The sequence below is a fragment of the Patagioenas fasciata genome, chromosome 10 (assembly GCF_037038585.1).
Source record: "Patagioenas fasciata isolate bPatFas1 chromosome 10, bPatFas1.hap1, whole genome shotgun sequence".
Lineage (NCBI taxonomy): Eukaryota > Metazoa > Chordata > Aves > Columbiformes > Columbidae > Patagioenas > Patagioenas fasciata.
This window is the reverse complement of record NC_092529.1, coordinates 19,918,948-19,935,502: the sequence shown is the minus strand read 5'-3', so window position 1 is coordinate 19,935,502 and position 16,555 is coordinate 19,918,948. Positions and strand designations below refer to the sequence as shown.

The following is a 16,555-nucleotide window of genomic DNA, read 5'->3' as shown; positions in this document are numbered from 1 at the left end:
AATTTTATCTTGAATTTCGAGGCAAGAATTGGAAATGAGGATATCCTACTAGGTGATAAAACTGTCTGTCACAAGACCCCCGATTGCATGTCACTTGCAGAGTGCCTGGAAAACACACGATGAAAGAAGTCGGTGGAAGGGGGTGGGAGACTAATGCTTTCTAGAGCTCAGCGGCTTGGACCATCACACTTTGTTGTATTTGTTCAGACAGGGAAAACGTGGGAGGTGGTGCAAGCATGCTGTAACAAGAGAGAGTTTCTCTGTTTATCGTTGCAAAGACTAAACACAGCAAATCACATTACTACTGCAGGGAAGGGAGACTGTCTAAGCCCAGTGCCAAAGGGGTCAGGGCTGTTCCTCAGCCTCCTCTTGCAGCGGGTGCTGCTCAGTGGCTCGCAGCAAATGAGGGGGACAAAGCGAGAAGTGTCCCTTGCCCGGAAAGGAGCAATCCTGCTCCTCCACAACGTATGTAGCCTCCTTGCGGGGAGCGAGGGGCTCAGCACCTTCCTGGGGATGTGCATGCACTACGACTCACCTGCACAATAACTATTTGGATGCACATCCCTTCCTGGTTGGAAACTCAGGAAACTGAAGCTATGATTCAAAGGTCTCAGGGTTGTCAGAGTGGGACAGACCATTTTGGTGCTGCTGGGGCAGTTAATTGTCAGTAAATGTCCAAGGAGCAGCACAATGAGGATGCTTGAACTCTGTGCATTTACGTGCTGCCTCTTCACGAGTGCCCAGAGCCCAAGTGTGGCTGGGGGCTTTGCTCAGGAATTGAAGGGAGCAGCACGTGTCAGAGTAAACAGTAGGATGTGGTGGGAGCAGCACAGCATCAGCCGAGGAACAGCTTGGATGCACGGAGAAGGAAGGGCTGCACGTTACACTGTCTGCTCGGGCTGATGCTGGTGCTTCCGATGCCTGGAAAGCTGCCGCCTCCACATCCTCTGCTGCTGGCGTGTGAGCATCTCCTCACCCTCTGCAGCACTGGAACGAGGGAAGGTATCCACCATGAGCCATCCCCTGCATTTCCCGAGCACGGACGAGCACAGCCCTGGGGCTGTAACCATGCAGGGGTTATACCGGGAGAAAAGTTGCACTGTGGGGCAGGGAGTGGGACACCCTCCCTTTCCCTCCTTCTCTGAAAAACAAAGTGCCTCCAGCACACCTGAAAAGTAAGGATACTTAGTTTGAACGCTGTGGTGGTTTAGATAAGCTGCCAGACTTCGTGTGCACACAGGTACCCATGAGAAGAGTTTCTTGCCTCCACTGGTAAGTCTTCCTACATCCGTCCCCACTTCCAAACAGATCCTACAAAACTGCCTCAAACTCAGGAAAAAGGGCCCAAAAGTAGCGAACAACAGACAATTGCCAGTAGCTAAGACAACTCTGGAAGGAGATGTTGGAAAGCCTTCCCAGTTTGCAGAGCAGTGCCTTCTGCTCCTGCCCAGGCTCCGTGAACAAGTGAGCACAGGACGGGCTGCACATGTGAGTGGTTGAAAATGCCAATGCAACTCTCCAAGCAACTCTGCACACCTGCCTGTGAGCTGGGCTAAGAGAAGCCACACTTGGAAAAAGACAGTCTTGTAAACTTTCTGGCATGGGTTTTCAGAAGACCTTTGGAAATCAGCTGCTACGTGCTTTTCCTAAGAAGCTGTCACAACACTTTTCTGGAATACGTCTCAGATTGCTAAACTCTTGCTGGATACAGAGGCAAATTTTGTATGGATATTGTTCTTGTCCTGTAGCTTTCTAGGAAATACATAATAGGATGAGCTGTGAATTGGTTTTGCAATGTTAGGGAGAAATGTGGTGTTAGAGGGACCTTGTGCTTCATGACCTCATGGCATTTCCCCCTACCTTGTTCTCTTTTAGAAACACAAAGGCACTCCCTTATTTTGTTTTTTACTACTTAAGATGTCCCAGTTATGGCCAGAAGACTAAGAGGAACACATTTGTCATGTGAAGTGACAGCAACGCAACTTCTTTAGCTAGGAAAACTGCATTTACAGCACAATGATTATTTTTCACCTTCATATGCATCCTCAACAGAATAAACTCCACCAACCTGAATGATGACTGGAAATGGCTCTACTCTGTGCTACAATATGATGGTGTATGCATCTTGGGTGTTCGTGCGCTGTACGTCTGCATACATCTTGTTTGCCTATTCATGTGAGGGTTACAGTGTTCAAACATCACGCAATGGCAGAACTATTATGTACATGAACTAGTCCTGGGAAAGCAGGAGATTACAGCTCAGGAATAAAAAAAAATGAAGAAAGGAGAACATTGTCTGTACTTACAGTAAATGACAGGAAAGAAGAAAACAAAGTTCCTTCGTCATATCTGGACAGTTTGGCCAAGACTCCTTCCAAAATGGTGACAAACTACAAACACAAAAAATACTGCAATTATTTTTAATAATTGAAAAAGGGTGTAAAAGTCAGCTGCAAAGAAGTCAGTGGAGCTCACAGCATTGCTGAAGGCACAGACAACCTGCCCCGATCCCAGCGGGCCAGGAAGCAGGAGAAAGGAACATCGCTTTTCGGGTGCTACATGGGTCAGCTCTCGCTGGGTGTGAAGCACCCCTCGGTGTCACAGGTGATGCTGGGCACGGTGTGTACAGTGTGTGTGGGAGCCACCACAGCCTCTCCGGGCAGGGAAGCCGGTGGTTCTTGCTCCCAGTACGCAGTGTCAAGCACACAGCTAGCTGGGTATTCTTGCAGAAGAATCGAACTGGCATATGTTGGTGTATTATGTTTAAAGGTCTCCACTGTATAATACGGATGACTTGTTCTCAGAAAGTTTGAAACTAGAGGAAAACACACCCCACCATCTTTCTCCCTACTTACCAATTTCCCTCTGTGCTAGCGCAGCTCACCAGACCCACACAACAACCCAAGGGAAATGCTGGCAGCTGAGCTAGAGGAGCTGACTGACGGAAAACAATTTCCAAACAATTAAACCTGACATTTTGGAATGCATTTCCCACTACTGTCACTTCTAAATTAATTTCTTAGAAGAGCATATGGCGACCCTGCACAAGATGAGCTATTTTGTCCGCACAACCTTATGCATAGGAGTGGTGACCATCTCTGCGTGCCACCCCAACGTCTGCACAGCAGCATTTAGCAGTGCCGCCCCCTGACGGCAGCTACCTCTGTGCCGTGGGGTGATGCTGACCACGGGCTGTTACCCCATCAACATAACACCCGTTCCTCAAAACCACTTCTGGCTCAGTATGGCAATGCTGCTAGCAGCGCATTACATCTCGCGCAGTTCTTAATCATCAAAGAGTCACCAAGAAAGGACTGGGAGATGTATGGTGTTGCCTGTGAGAAACAAGAAGCCAATTCAATAGCTTGATGTGTCACATTTTAATGGAAACGCACATATTAAAAACGCAATGTTAACAATGAATCACTCCACCTGAAGCCGAAGGTTACCTTTGCCACTAGGAGTGTTATCATTTCTTTGACGGTTTCCTCAATTAGTTCATCTATTTTTGAATGGTACTGGTGCTAAAGAAAAATAAAAGGAGAGGGGGAGGAGAATATTAGCACTGATCACGGGCAAGAGCTCTGCGGTTGTCAGCCTCTTCCCTTGGTAAACCACAATATGCAGTATAAAACAGAATTGTGCAGCTTGTTACCCTGTGCTCCACTACAGTGGCCAGTGATTACTTACACTTGTAGGAGGGATATTGAATTTGAGAGAATTTCACAGCAGGTTGTGAAGCATTCGCAAACCCTGTCCTCTTCTGTGTGCCCGCAGCTCCGAGAGCCACATGCACATGTTGGAGGGGAGGCCTTGCTGTGCCTGAGATCACCAGCACCCTGGGCTTCTACAGACCTCAAAGTCCTTTAGCTTCAGTTCTGCAGGTATTACCCTGTTCATTTTGCACGTGGATTGCACCTGACAACAAATACAGCAGCCTTTGCCTAGGGCACCACAAACCATGCAGCCCTCAGGGGGATTTGCTGCGCTGGGAGGGGTTTGCAATGGGTTGGACCCCAGGGGATAGTGTTGCACCCTTCCCGTCTTCTACAGCAAAGCACTTGAGTGCACGCTACGCCTTGGGTTCAGCAGGCACACAGCTCAAATTAAGCACTCATTCAAACGCTTTGTTCAAGTGACTGTAAAATAGATTTAAAAAACCCCAACAAACCATGATGAGGCTTTTCGTCCCATGCAAAAGGCAGCAGCAGTGCAGCCCTGAGCCCTGGGCGGTGGCAGATCCCGTGGCATGAGCGCAGAACCAGCTGACCAGCACCGGTCCTGCAGCATCAGCCTTTCTGAGTCTTCAACCCAATTTCTGCACATGCCAAACCTTGCTTAGCTTGGGAGCTCTGATGCAATCAGCTGCAATATGGCTAGAATAGGTACTAAAATACAGTCTTCAACTAATTTAGAGAAGACCTGTTTCCAATACAAGATTTAATTAGTGAAAACATACAGTATATTCTTATTTTCAATGGACTGAGAAAATACTGATTATGACTGCTTTCCAACACAAAACATTTGATTTTTCAGTCAAACATTTCAAGCACTGGTGCTAGTCACTATATTCATTACCACTTGGCATTAATATTGTTTTAAAATGTTAACATCAAATCACATTGAAAGAGACAAATCTGCTTTAAATACTAATCAGACTTTGGGAAAGAAGACTGTGAGGGCTTTACAAATGCTAGATGTTGGTCTCAGTGTCTGATTTGTAGTCTCTGAACTGCTCTACGGTTTGGAGATTTTTTTTCTATGACAGTAACAGACTAATACAGGAATTTGGAAAAAAAGAAAATAAAAGTAGGACACACTTACCCACTCTTTAGCAAACTTTTCAGATGATTGGGGACAGAAATAAAGAGGAAAGTGCAAAAGACAGGAAAAAGAACAAATGAAGATAAACAATAAATAAACCAAAATCTTTTTAAAAAATGGACATATGAGAACAGCAGCATCATGCACAGAAACAATAAGCAATGGAAAATGAAATGTGATCAAACCCTCCTTTCACTGAAATATCAGAGATCACTACCTGTAGCATTGGCAGGCAGTAAAGAGATCACAGTTATGACTGATCTGTATAAACGCAGGATTGACCTGGCTGTTCCCAGCACAGCTGGAGCCGTGGCTGTGGGGTGACAGGGACCTGTAACAGCGGGGTATGGGCAGGAGCTGCTGGTGTCCACAGCGTGCATGGCCAGGACCTCCTAAGGGAGATGAAGAAGGGGTTGTGCATATATTGGCGTTGTCTTCCTCACGATGTTTTCATTCTGCTGCTGCATTTTTTGTGTGTGTCTAAGAACTTGCAATCAAGTTAACTGCTTTCACTGGGTAAATAATGAGTTTTACTCGAAAATGGCTAGCTACGTGCAAAACAATACGCTGTGAAATGCACCGACCAAGGCATTTTAAACTAAAAGCTTGTTTAAACAGCAAACAAGAGCCCTGATGGAATAAAACCACAGCTCTGAAAGCAGAAGAGGACCCTGTGCATGCACCAAGGCAGCGTTAGTAGGACCCTGACCCCTCATTCCCATCACAGCCGTGGTCCCTGGGGCAGACTTGGAACCAGTGCCCGGGCCAGGGGTGGTGCAGAATGGGGCTGGTGAGGCTGTGGGTCCTGCCCCAGGTCCCTGCAGTGATGTGCCCCTGTCCTGCAGCCCTGGTTCCATGCGGGAAGGACGAGCCCTGGCCAGGACGTGGTCGGAGAAGACGGCGATTTGGGAAATGACTGCCTGGCGCTGCTTTCACAGACATCTGGTTCGTAAACCAGTGTTCACAATACCTCCTTCTACATTTCTTATGGAAACACCCAAGGTTAAAGATCACATAAGCAGTTTGCTTTATCCAGTGTAGCCCCCACTTTCAATCGAGTTCATTGCAGCTTTCTATTAGCTCAATTATTACAATCCATAATCAGTGCACTACAATGATTCAACTTGACTTTATGTGATGAGTATCTTGCCTTGTCATGTAACAGATTGTGTGTATGTTGTATTTCTCTAAGGACCATCTGACCTTAGATATTAAATAGAAACATACTAGACCAACTGAGAAACATTTAATACATACATTTATCCCCTTAGATGTATTAAAAATTCAGAGGAAAAATAAATATTTAAGATGGTAAAGTATGTTTACCAAATGTTTTAACAGCTGCCTTTAGAGACAAGGAAATGGAAATGAAATGATGGGTGTTTGTTTCACAGGGTAATGCTCGCAAAATGCGTTCAAGTATCTGAAAGTAGTTTTGAAGGGAAGGTCTTTGGGGTGGGAGGAAAACCACAGGAGCGAGGTCAAATAAGGTGACAAGAGTCTCTGCCCATGTACAGTTTGGATCGTCACAAAAATCAGTGGTTTGTTTCTAATCAAAATGCCTTCTCCAGCTAGGTCTTAACAAACACCCCAGTGTGAACACTGTGGAGGGTAATTTGAGCCCTTTTTGCTGCTTTCGACTGTCTGCAAAGGGACCAAGTATTTTAGGAGCCACGCAGCAGCTGCAGCACTGATGGAGGGTCCCATCAGCGAGTGGTGTCTGTCCCTCCCTCTCCAGCAGGGCTGCAGGTGGCCCTGGCACACAGCAGGGATGAGGGGGGACAGAGGGACCCAATGATGCACAGACCCAGTTCCCCAAATTACAGAGGAAGACACAGGTTTGAAACCTGGTTTCTCATGCCTGACTGTCTCATCATTTCCACTGGGGACTGGAAGAGGTGGGGTGGCATTTTGTCCTCCCCTCTTGGGCTGTAACGACAGATCTATATCTTATAATAATTTTTACCCCCAAAGCAGGACCATCTCGGCACACAGGTTTAGACAGATTCAAGAAGAGGAGGTGGAGGTAGCTGAAATATGGAGTGGCAAAAGCAAATGGAGGGGGAGGTAGGAACACTCATTAAAAGAAAGAAAAGAAGAAGGGAGGGTGTCTGAAATACTGCAGCCCTAATGGGTAACTTATGCACTGATAATTTACATCTGATTTACAGGTCTATTAGTTCAGCTATCTGTTAAAAACCTGATGCCCCAGCGAGTGCTGCTTGCCACAGGAGTGAGGCTGCCTCCGAGCTGCTGTACCAAACACCTTCTGGAAGCGGCACAGGCAGATCTGCAGAGCTGATCGCTGCTGCACCCGAGAACAGCGGAGAAACAACCACACTGCTGCCCGCTTCCCTCTCACTTGCTGTTTGACTCAGGCCGAATGTGCAACGTGACCGATACTCAAAATTTGGAGGAAACTGTGGCAAGCGTAAAGCATCACAAGTTAGCGCGGAAAGATGCAGCGAGTGCCTGGTGACACTACGGTGGTGACACTACGGTCAGACGCAGCTGATGCTATCAGTCTCGTGCCATCTGAATACTTAACCTGACAGTTTTACAAATACAATGAGCTTGCTCTGTCGTGACATCAGAGTCTGCTTGATCTCCTGAACATCCCTGTCCCCAGGGACTGTGCTAATATAACGCACAAGGGTTTGATCTTGGTTTGCAGTGGGCAGCATCGCAACTGTGGCCCTTTCTGGCTGATGCTGCAGCAGCTGCGGGCTGAAGGATTTGGGAAGATAAAAGCGTATGAATAAGGAACAGAAAATGGTAAAGAAACCCATGTCCAGGCTTGGACAACAAAAGTCCACTCATGATCCACCTCAGCTAACCTGGAGGACGAGGGAAGGACCTGATGATGAGCATTCTGAAACCTCTCTTGCAAGGTGACTGTCACAAATAAAATGTCATAACTGAAACATGTATAAGAAAAATAAAAAGAACTGCTGGATCTGATCCAAACACCACTGACATCAGGGCACGGATCCCTGCTCCATCCAGTGGCCTTTGGAGCAAGTTCTCCCAGAGGAACAGGGTGAGGTAAACAACTGAAAATAAACCCAGCTTGCAATGATCCACTGCAAAATCTGACCATGGAAAGTTGTAGTGAAAGGGCTTATCTAGGAAATGCTGACAAGCAGAAGGATAGGAGAGCTGAACAGTATTTGTGAATTTATTCTAGACTGATCATATATGAATATTTAATTTGGCTTGAAACCACTGTAGCAAAATGGTCATTACGATGCATTTAATCTAGTCCAATTTACCATGTCTTTCTAATTCATACATCAATTCACAGGAACCTCACCTTACAACTATGGCTTCAGGAGAAAAAATATCATCAATTAATTAAACCGGGTTTGTTGTTTGGAAGCTTGAGTCATTAAGAACGTGGAAATCCAGGATCATCAAGCATGCTGATCACCGTCAATACTCAAGGAAATCACAGCAGTTGGAATTTCAATCTACTTTTGGAAGTTAACTTTGTTTTTCCTTCCTTACAAGTGTCTCAGCAACAACTTGGCACTTCTGTTTTCTTTATGTTTGTCTACAGAAAATAGTCATACACAGAAAGTGTGCTGCCAACACCTGACTCCAAGGTGCAGCTAATGACTCAATATATGGTCATCATGCATCAACCAAACTTAAGAGACACCTTATGCACACCACAGTCCTTGCAAAAAGCCGCTCCTAAGTGACAGTGATTCTGAATGTTTATATTCATTAGATTTATCTGAGAGCAAGCCCCTGCCTGTTCATCTGCACACTCTATATGGAAGGCTAAATCCACAACTGATATAACGTCTCTGAAACTAGGGCAACAGGAGGTAGGAAATTTCATGAAATTGCCTTTAAAGGTTGTGAAGAGAAGAACCTGCATTTTTACCTCTTGGCCCATTTCCATACTGCAAAGCTTTGTTGACTGAGCTTTGGCATCCACCATGACATTAAACATGGTGCATATTGACTGAGGGACTCGGAAATCTGTTGATCGGCTGGTTTTCTGCAGCTTTACTTCAAATGCAATCCTGGTTCTGTTAAGGAAAAGAGAAAAAGATTTTTCAGTTGCTTTTTAACATATTGAAGCTAATAATAACGTGAAACAATACTGAGAGGAGTTCAACAAACCAGAAAGCCAAATGCTGCTGGGAGTGTTATAGTGCAATTGTTACAAATGTACTTTTACTAAAAATTATTTTCCAGTTTAAAAAGAAATCCCCTTTCCAGATTACACACTATTTATAAAGTGTGTAACAGTTTCAGGGAAACTATGACTTTCTCATGCTTGATAAACAGTGTGATGATATTCCAAACAGCAGTGTCAATGTACACCTATAATTTGGATGCGCTGGCTGATTTATAACCACAGACAAATAGCAAGCCTGATGAATTAAAGGGAGCTCTTATTGCTCCATGATATCAACTACAAATATCAGAAGCTTACTCATCGCTTGACTGAAAAGACATTGCCAGATCATTGCATTTCTAGGTCTACGTTATTTTGTTTCCTTGCTGGGAGTTCCTAATTGTCTCGTGATTTCACAGATGTGGTTTCTCTGAAGCATACATGCTCACCAGAATACACCTGCAAAACGTGCAGGGCTGCAGTCGTGCACATAGGAACACACGCACATGCATCGCGCCAGCCTGAACTCGCTGTGCTCGTGAGGTTTCACTCAGCTCAAATTCGACATCCCTGGCAGCTACAAACCGTGTTACACCAAGAGCTTTGTTGGGCCAAAGACTACAGGATTCGATCCTGTGTCGTATTTTGAAATACCAAGGCATCTGTGAATCTAATATGGGGAATGCTCTGCAGTATGGTTGGCATTGCCTTGCCCTTCTTTGGAGCCCCTCTGCAGATTCCAGAGGTGCTTCACAAACCTAACCCAACACACAACAGTAATTACAGTAGACGGAATCTGCCAACAAATTAACATCAGATCTTCAATCTAGAAATAAATAATACCAGCTACAGCTCAGGCATAACTCGGATCTTGGAAGATCCTCCAAGGGTTATGAAAACAAAAACTCATTTACAAATGTGAAACTCCCATTCCTGGGATGAGGTTTGAGTTGGTACATAGGTCCTCCTGCCTGGATTTATTAGCAAAACGGGTCTTCCTCGCAAGGGCTGCTTTCCTGACAGCACTGAAACAAAACCAAGTGCAGAAGGCGGGGTGGCTCCTCCATGGTATTCAACAGTTCAGAGACAGACGCAAAGAAAAATGTTGTGTCAAACTGAAATTGCTAAAGAAACCTTAGCCAGGCCCTGTTTGCAGGTGATATAAATAGGGAAGGCAGCATATTGGTTTACATCAGCAGTGGCATTTGAACTGATTTAATTACCAGTGCCAGATTTAGCCTGGACTCGGGGACTAGAATCTTGATAATTACCGAAAGGACCCAAAGTAACTGGGATTTTCCATCTCCTCGCAGAGATGAACATGTTCCTACTTACTTATGCTCAGAACCATTATATTTAGTAGTATCATTACAAGCAGGGCCAGGTTTTCACAGAGGGGCAACGTATTTGTAGAAAGGTTGAAGCAGTTGGGGAAAATAAAAACCAAACCAACAAACAGCTTTCAGGCACACAAGCCCTTCTTCAGATGTACCTGGAAACTTGCTTATTTTTCCCAGTTATCTCAGCTGAGCTAATCTGGTCTTATTTCTGTAGATCATGGCAGCTTTAACTGCACTGCAGGTGCAGCAAAGGTGCCCACCTTCAAATGTTTAAAAAAAAACACCAGAAAATGAGCATTTTGCTGGCGGTGCTGGTAGGCAGAGCAAGGAACAGGGCTCCAGCATTTGCTCCTCAAGGACAGTCTGACAATGGGAGGACAACTAAAGCTCAGGTTTTGTGTCAGCCAAAGGACCAAGGACGAGCTGCTACAATAAAGGGGGAACTGCTCAATGCCAAAGGCGTCACGACCGTCTCATTGCACTTAAAATGCACTGGGTTTTATTTCGGAACTGTGAGAGCTGCCTGCCTTCCTGTGGGCAAGTCTCCTGCCTACATCTCAGGGACCGAACGTGCCTTCTCCGATGGTGACATTGCACAGCCAGACTGTGAGGAACACGCAAACAATAAATGCCGCGCTCGTGCTTGCAGAGTGGCCAGGCGATTGTGGTACAGAACAGCCACATCACACATTGCAGCTAATATTAGCCTGTACCAGATATATTTGGCACTCATTTTTCCTTTAGTTCATCTCTTGGTCTATTAATTTCCACACAATGGAACACAAAGTTCATGTCTTCCCCCTGCCTCGTTACCTCTGAGGTCAAATGAACATAAAACACTGTGGAAATGTTGGAAATTTAACTGTAACTTTTTGTTTTCAAAATGACAGCTGCCTGTATGTTTAGAAGTTCTTTAAGGAAACCTCTGTGTTTTGGAAGATCTGCAAACAATGCGGGATGAGACAACAGAGCTTTTCTCTATCAGTGGCAGATGTGACACCTGTATACCAATCTACACATTATTCCCTTTTTGAGATCACTTCTTTTGCTTGTTTTTTTCATGGATTTGTGTTTTTCGGGTGGGTCCTGGGATCTTACTTAGGGCTATGCCTTCAGCAGTCGACACCAAACTGCATTTACCTCATGTGCAGCACCGATAATAAGTAACAGCCCATAAAGCTTGAAAGAACAAGTGATTCATTGTCTACTTGTGAATATGCATTCTCCAGGGGCTCAACAGAGAAGTGCTTGCTTGGGAAAGTCCATAATTCACAGCAATGCGGTGGCTTTCCATCATGCCTGTGCTGCACGGATCTAAGCTGGGGTGCCTAATAAATGGTGGTTGAAGTGAAGCTTCATTGATAATAAGACAGAAGAAACAACTGCATCCTGTGAGCTCCTATGAGGAAAATGAGTGGTTTGCTCATGGGCATGTACCTTTTCACACAGGACTCGATCATGTCACTCGCCATAAGCTTCAAGCGTTGCTCTAAGTGCTTTCCAAACTCCTCCTCAGGCCAGTGCAAATCCCGAATGAAGGTCTGCAGGGCATCAAGTTTCCAGAATAGATCTTCCGAGGTGCCTGATCCATTGCTAGCAGGGCAAAATGAGAACAAAAGTCATAAGTGTCATCAGGCTCTTTGTAACCTGATGTGGAGACCATTCCTGCAACAAGTGTAGAGCAGACAGTAGTTTCATACACAGGACAACGCTGGCAATCTCCACCATCAGGATTTTGAGTTTTACCATACAGTTGCCTAATCTACCTTGCTGTCATAACCCACAAAACTTTCCAGACCAGATGAGTAAGACAACATTATGAGTTACACATATTAACAGGAAGAATGTGTGTATGGTAAAAATCAGCCTTAGTTAATAACCACATTAACATATGTGATTATTAAGAATTAAGGCCAGAAACTGTGGTAGAAAATCCTCGATCAATAATAACTGCCATACTGAGCTGTATGCAGTTATTAAGATTTAGGGTCTCATGCAATTCGCCCCACTCTGGATTACACCTTGAGTTTGCTTTGTCCCCCCCAGTGAGACCCCCGTTTCCACTTAAGGGACAGTGCTAACAAGTGGTGAGCGAGGACACGCTTTATCTCTTCAACAGCTGAAAAAAAATTGGGGTAAGTCAATTGAGCTAAGGGCACTAGACATCTCATAGCCAGGAGTTTTGGCAGGATTGACTGCTGCACCTTTTCACAGATCTGCCTCTTGCAAAGGCATGGATAGGACAACAAATTTCCATTTTTTAAAATTTATTTTGCAACATCTTTGGTCTGCCACAAAACTCGGAATTTCTCTCCCAAGTGTATATTCTCATACCCACAGCCCTGCTCAGATGGAAGTCTTTGGTCCTGCAGTGTGTAGCTACACCGGTTCTTTTCACAGTATAATTATATCTCAAACCTCCACTCACAGAATAAAAATACAGAACTGGATTGCACTCTGTTTGCGCAGAGAAATTTATGCATCCGTAACCCTCCTCTCTACCTCTTTCCTTCTCCCTCACTTTTTTTTTCAGAACAATTAACCAGGGGAGCTTCAAGAATTTCATCCCCCTCCTCGCATACCACTAATGCTAACACGGTAATTTAGAAGATATTTAACACACCATGCATTACGACTTGTGCTGACATCATCTATAGAAACAGATGAGGGAGGGTGTTTCTATTGCGACAGATGCCAGCTGCATTGAATTAATGCTAGAGGAGACCAGAGCTAATGCAGACACGGCTACTGCAAGGTGAGAACCAAAGTCCCAACATGCTCGAGGGGTCCTGCAGGGTCCTGCGCTAACAGAGTTAACGAGATAAAGAACGAATCGTCTCGGTTGTAGGAGAAACGTATCTGACACTAAGCGACAGGTAACATGTCCTCGATGGAGGGGAAGGGTGAGTAAAAGGAAACCAGGGAGATGAAAAGATAAAGAATCAGGCATTTCCTTCAACCAGGGGACTAGTTTGCACAGCAGTCTCAAGAGTTCATCCACTGTCAGTTTTTAGTTTTGCCCGGTTCAAACCTGTGCTTTGGTATAAATAAGCTTTAACAGTCTAAACCCAGTTTTGGAACTGCATGAATTTATGTTTTACATAATTAAACACATAAGAATACAATATTTGGCATTCACTACAGCAACAGTATGATATCCATTTGGTTTCAAAATTTTAAAAGTATTATTCTTGGTCTTTTTCTGACTTTTGATTAGGGCTCTATGCAAGTAAACAATATAGTATATTCATTTCCAAGAGGCACTGTTAATATTCCGCTTGTGAGCACTGCAATTACTCTAATCACGCAGGCAGCTTGCAATATACTATTGATGCTCAAGCATTTTCAGAGGGATTATCCAATTTTCTGTCATGACATGATTCTTATCTTTTCAAGGGCAATACCACAGAAGCATGCACAAAGATTAAAACTTTCAAGTACTCTTTACAGACAAATGCCTAAGCTAGCCTTTAATATAGCTATCTTAGCATGAATATGAGTTGTATAGCTTTGAAACATAAATTATGGTACTAATATTGAAAAAGTTTAACAAATCTATTAAAAAATTAAACATCTGTTTTACTTCCATTTTGTTATAACTGGTCTGCAATAAAGCCTGTGCAAGGCTAATGGTAGAGGCATTTTGGTGGACTCCAGGTGTAGATGTAATCAAAGATGTTTTGGTGACAGCGAAGGGGGTAATTCTGGGGGCTCCTTCAGTTTTACCTTTTAAGTGAGAATGTGGGGAAAAAGTAACACATCTGTGTAGTGCTGGCTGAGACCACCCCAAGCCAACCCTAAATAACCTCTAGGAATTTGGATGGAGAACTGGCAAAATCTCAGTTGCTGTGCTAGGGCATCTTGGGAGATGAGCCACCTCAAATGCTGAGATGTGGGCTGAGCCCACTGTGTACCGCCATCCACGCTGCTTGGTGGCTGGGACTTTTAAGGGAAATCTGCTATAAAAACAGAAGTTGCCTAATCTGTGTTCAGGATTTGTGCTCCAGCTGTGCACCCTGGGATGCTTGGACAGGGACCAAGGAGCACAAGGTGCCTGCAGATCGATCGCTTTGACACTGTGCCCGCTTTTCCAGGCCATAATCTAAAGATCACTTTGAAAATATCTTTTCTCAGTTGGTTACAGCATTATTCAGGCTGTAATGATGGCCATGGAGCTTTAATTGCTCCCTGGGACCTCCCCCAGCATGAATAAAAAACTGTTGCAGGGTGCTCCTCTTTGTTAAACTGTTCCATCAAAATCAAGACAAAAAATATTATCTAGGAAACAAGGAGCTTGCATTAAATATAATGCACATTTAGATCTACATCTGGTCCACAGAAATTGGTTGACTGGCATTGAAATTGTTTCATCTTCTCTTTTGGACACAACTCTCTGCTGAGACACATAATGTTGCATTATAAGTTCTGTGGTTTGTATGTTGTTCAGACCATGTCCCATTGTTGACAGCTATTTTGTAAAGCAAGATACTTGCTCAAACTCTCAGTGGGAATATTCAAGATTTATACAAAAAAATCCTCAAAATACACATGCCAGAAATTCACTAGTGTCTCATTCAGAAAATGTCTAATTAACAGTATCACTCTTTAAAGTTTTATATAATGCACAGAAACAAACAATACATATCCATGCCAAGATTACTTTAAATTTAAATGAGATCTAATTTGAACTGAATACACACTCAGAATCATAAATAGCAGCCATCCATGACGGTGCAGAAAAGCTAGGCATTTGTGGGATGCCTAGTGGGATGTTAACTGGTAGATTTGGTACTTTAGGGAGATTCACATTTGGTAGATTCACATTGGGCAGATTACTTGTTAAACTCCTGTGGAAGAAACAGACAGAAAGAAAAAATACCATAACAGTGACAATGCAGATGTAGCAGAAGCACATGACACTCATAAACAAATCTGCAAAGTTCACAGCAGGACGACAGTTAAAAAACTAAAGCAAAACATTTCAGGAAGAAGCATGAGTATGGAGGCTTAAGTGTACTGGGTTTGCAGTCTGCAATAAAAAGGAAGTCATTTAAAAAAAACCCAACAAAACAAACAGAACGGGAAGAAGAATCACAAGGTAGCAAATTAATGGAGTACTCAAACACCTACAGAAAATAACTCCATCTTAAGTCCTGATACCATTTCAAAGTGCAGAAAGCAGCCTTTCCTTGGAAAAATCTCTTTTGTAAGGAAGCAAGCCTCAGTTCTTACACAGGCTGGCTGGATGCAAGAGCTAAACTAAGAGATCTACTAGAGAATTTGGATTCAAAATAATAAAATAGTTTGAAATTCCAGCCCTGCAGAAGTCCATAAGAGTTCTGACAACATATTCAGTTGAGTTGCTATTTCACTCCAAAACCTCTCTGTTTATCTTATACTCTACAAATAACAGAGATGTGCTAATTTGGAGCAAGGTTCTTCCCAAGGTTCTTCCCAAGGTAAGTCTCGTGCCCTGAGCCTGCCCTTTCATTCCTGGGTCCTGCTCCACATGTGCACTGTGAATTAATTGCCTTTAATAAATCCAGCACTGTTATGTGAATATTTCTTGGCTGGAAATGGGCCATAGGAAGATTAAGACATTCAAAGGTTAATTTAAGAAGCATGTGTAGTTAGGCATCACGACTTCAAGAAATATTTTCAGACATGCAACTGTCATGCAAAAGGAGATCTTTTAAAAGTGAGCGAGTGCATTAATTTAATGTGATGTACTCTCCTGAAACATTGTGTGGTGTGACAGCACTGCATGCTCGAAGTTTGCAAAACACCCTGATGTATTTTAGTGTGGTAGGTCTCTAGTTGTTATACTTGGTCTAATTATATTTTAATAAGTATCTGATTGCAGTTATATTTTACATACAAAATAAAAATGTCATGGGATTTGGGAATCAGAAGCCAGTTTCGGAACTGTATCTTCTGCCTTAATCTAGTAATACTACATGGCACAATGGGACACAACCCACAGGTGATTTACAGTCCCATTTGAAGAACAAAACCAGATGCTTTGACATCATTTGCACCAGATCATTATTTGGGCTCCGAGAAAATGGAATCAGGATTTCAGCTTCTCCCTGCACTGCTGAAGCTACTGGAAGCTTTTTCATCGATGTGCATGGACACGGCTTCACCATTGAAACTTCCCTGCTCCCAGTGACCGCGCCAGGAGGTGCCACCTCAGGAGGTCTCTCCCATTCCCCTGGAAAAAATCAGTCACTGGTCCAGGCAGCACTATCTGGACTCT

The 16,555-nt window shown here is 43.9% G+C and overlaps 1 protein-coding gene across 18 annotated transcripts in view; it reads right to left on the bottom strand.

Annotated features, from left to right (window-relative positions):
* The window catches only part of CADPS (calcium dependent secretion activator), a 211,152-nt gene that overhangs the window by 27,678 nt on the left and 166,919 nt on the right, over positions 1 to 16,555 (bottom strand). For 7 of the 18 annotated variants that reach the window (XM_071813271.1, XM_071813273.1, XM_071813274.1 and 4 more), the window contains 6 exons: positions 14,997 to 15,143; positions 11,734 to 11,889; positions 8,717 to 8,864; positions 4,825 to 4,839; positions 3,450 to 3,524; positions 2,307 to 2,390 (listed from right to left, as the gene is read on the bottom strand). In XM_071813271.1, coding sequence (XP_071669372.1) covers positions 2,307 to 2,390; positions 3,450 to 3,524; positions 4,825 to 4,839; positions 8,717 to 8,864; positions 11,734 to 11,889; positions 14,997 to 15,143 — 625 coding nt within the window. The remainder of the gene's footprint in view (positions 1 to 2,306; positions 2,391 to 3,449; positions 3,525 to 4,824; positions 4,840 to 8,716; positions 8,865 to 11,733; positions 11,890 to 14,996; positions 15,144 to 16,555) is intronic. The other 11 variants (XM_071813272.1, XM_065845495.2, XM_065845496.2 and 8 more) reach the window with 3 other exon arrangements.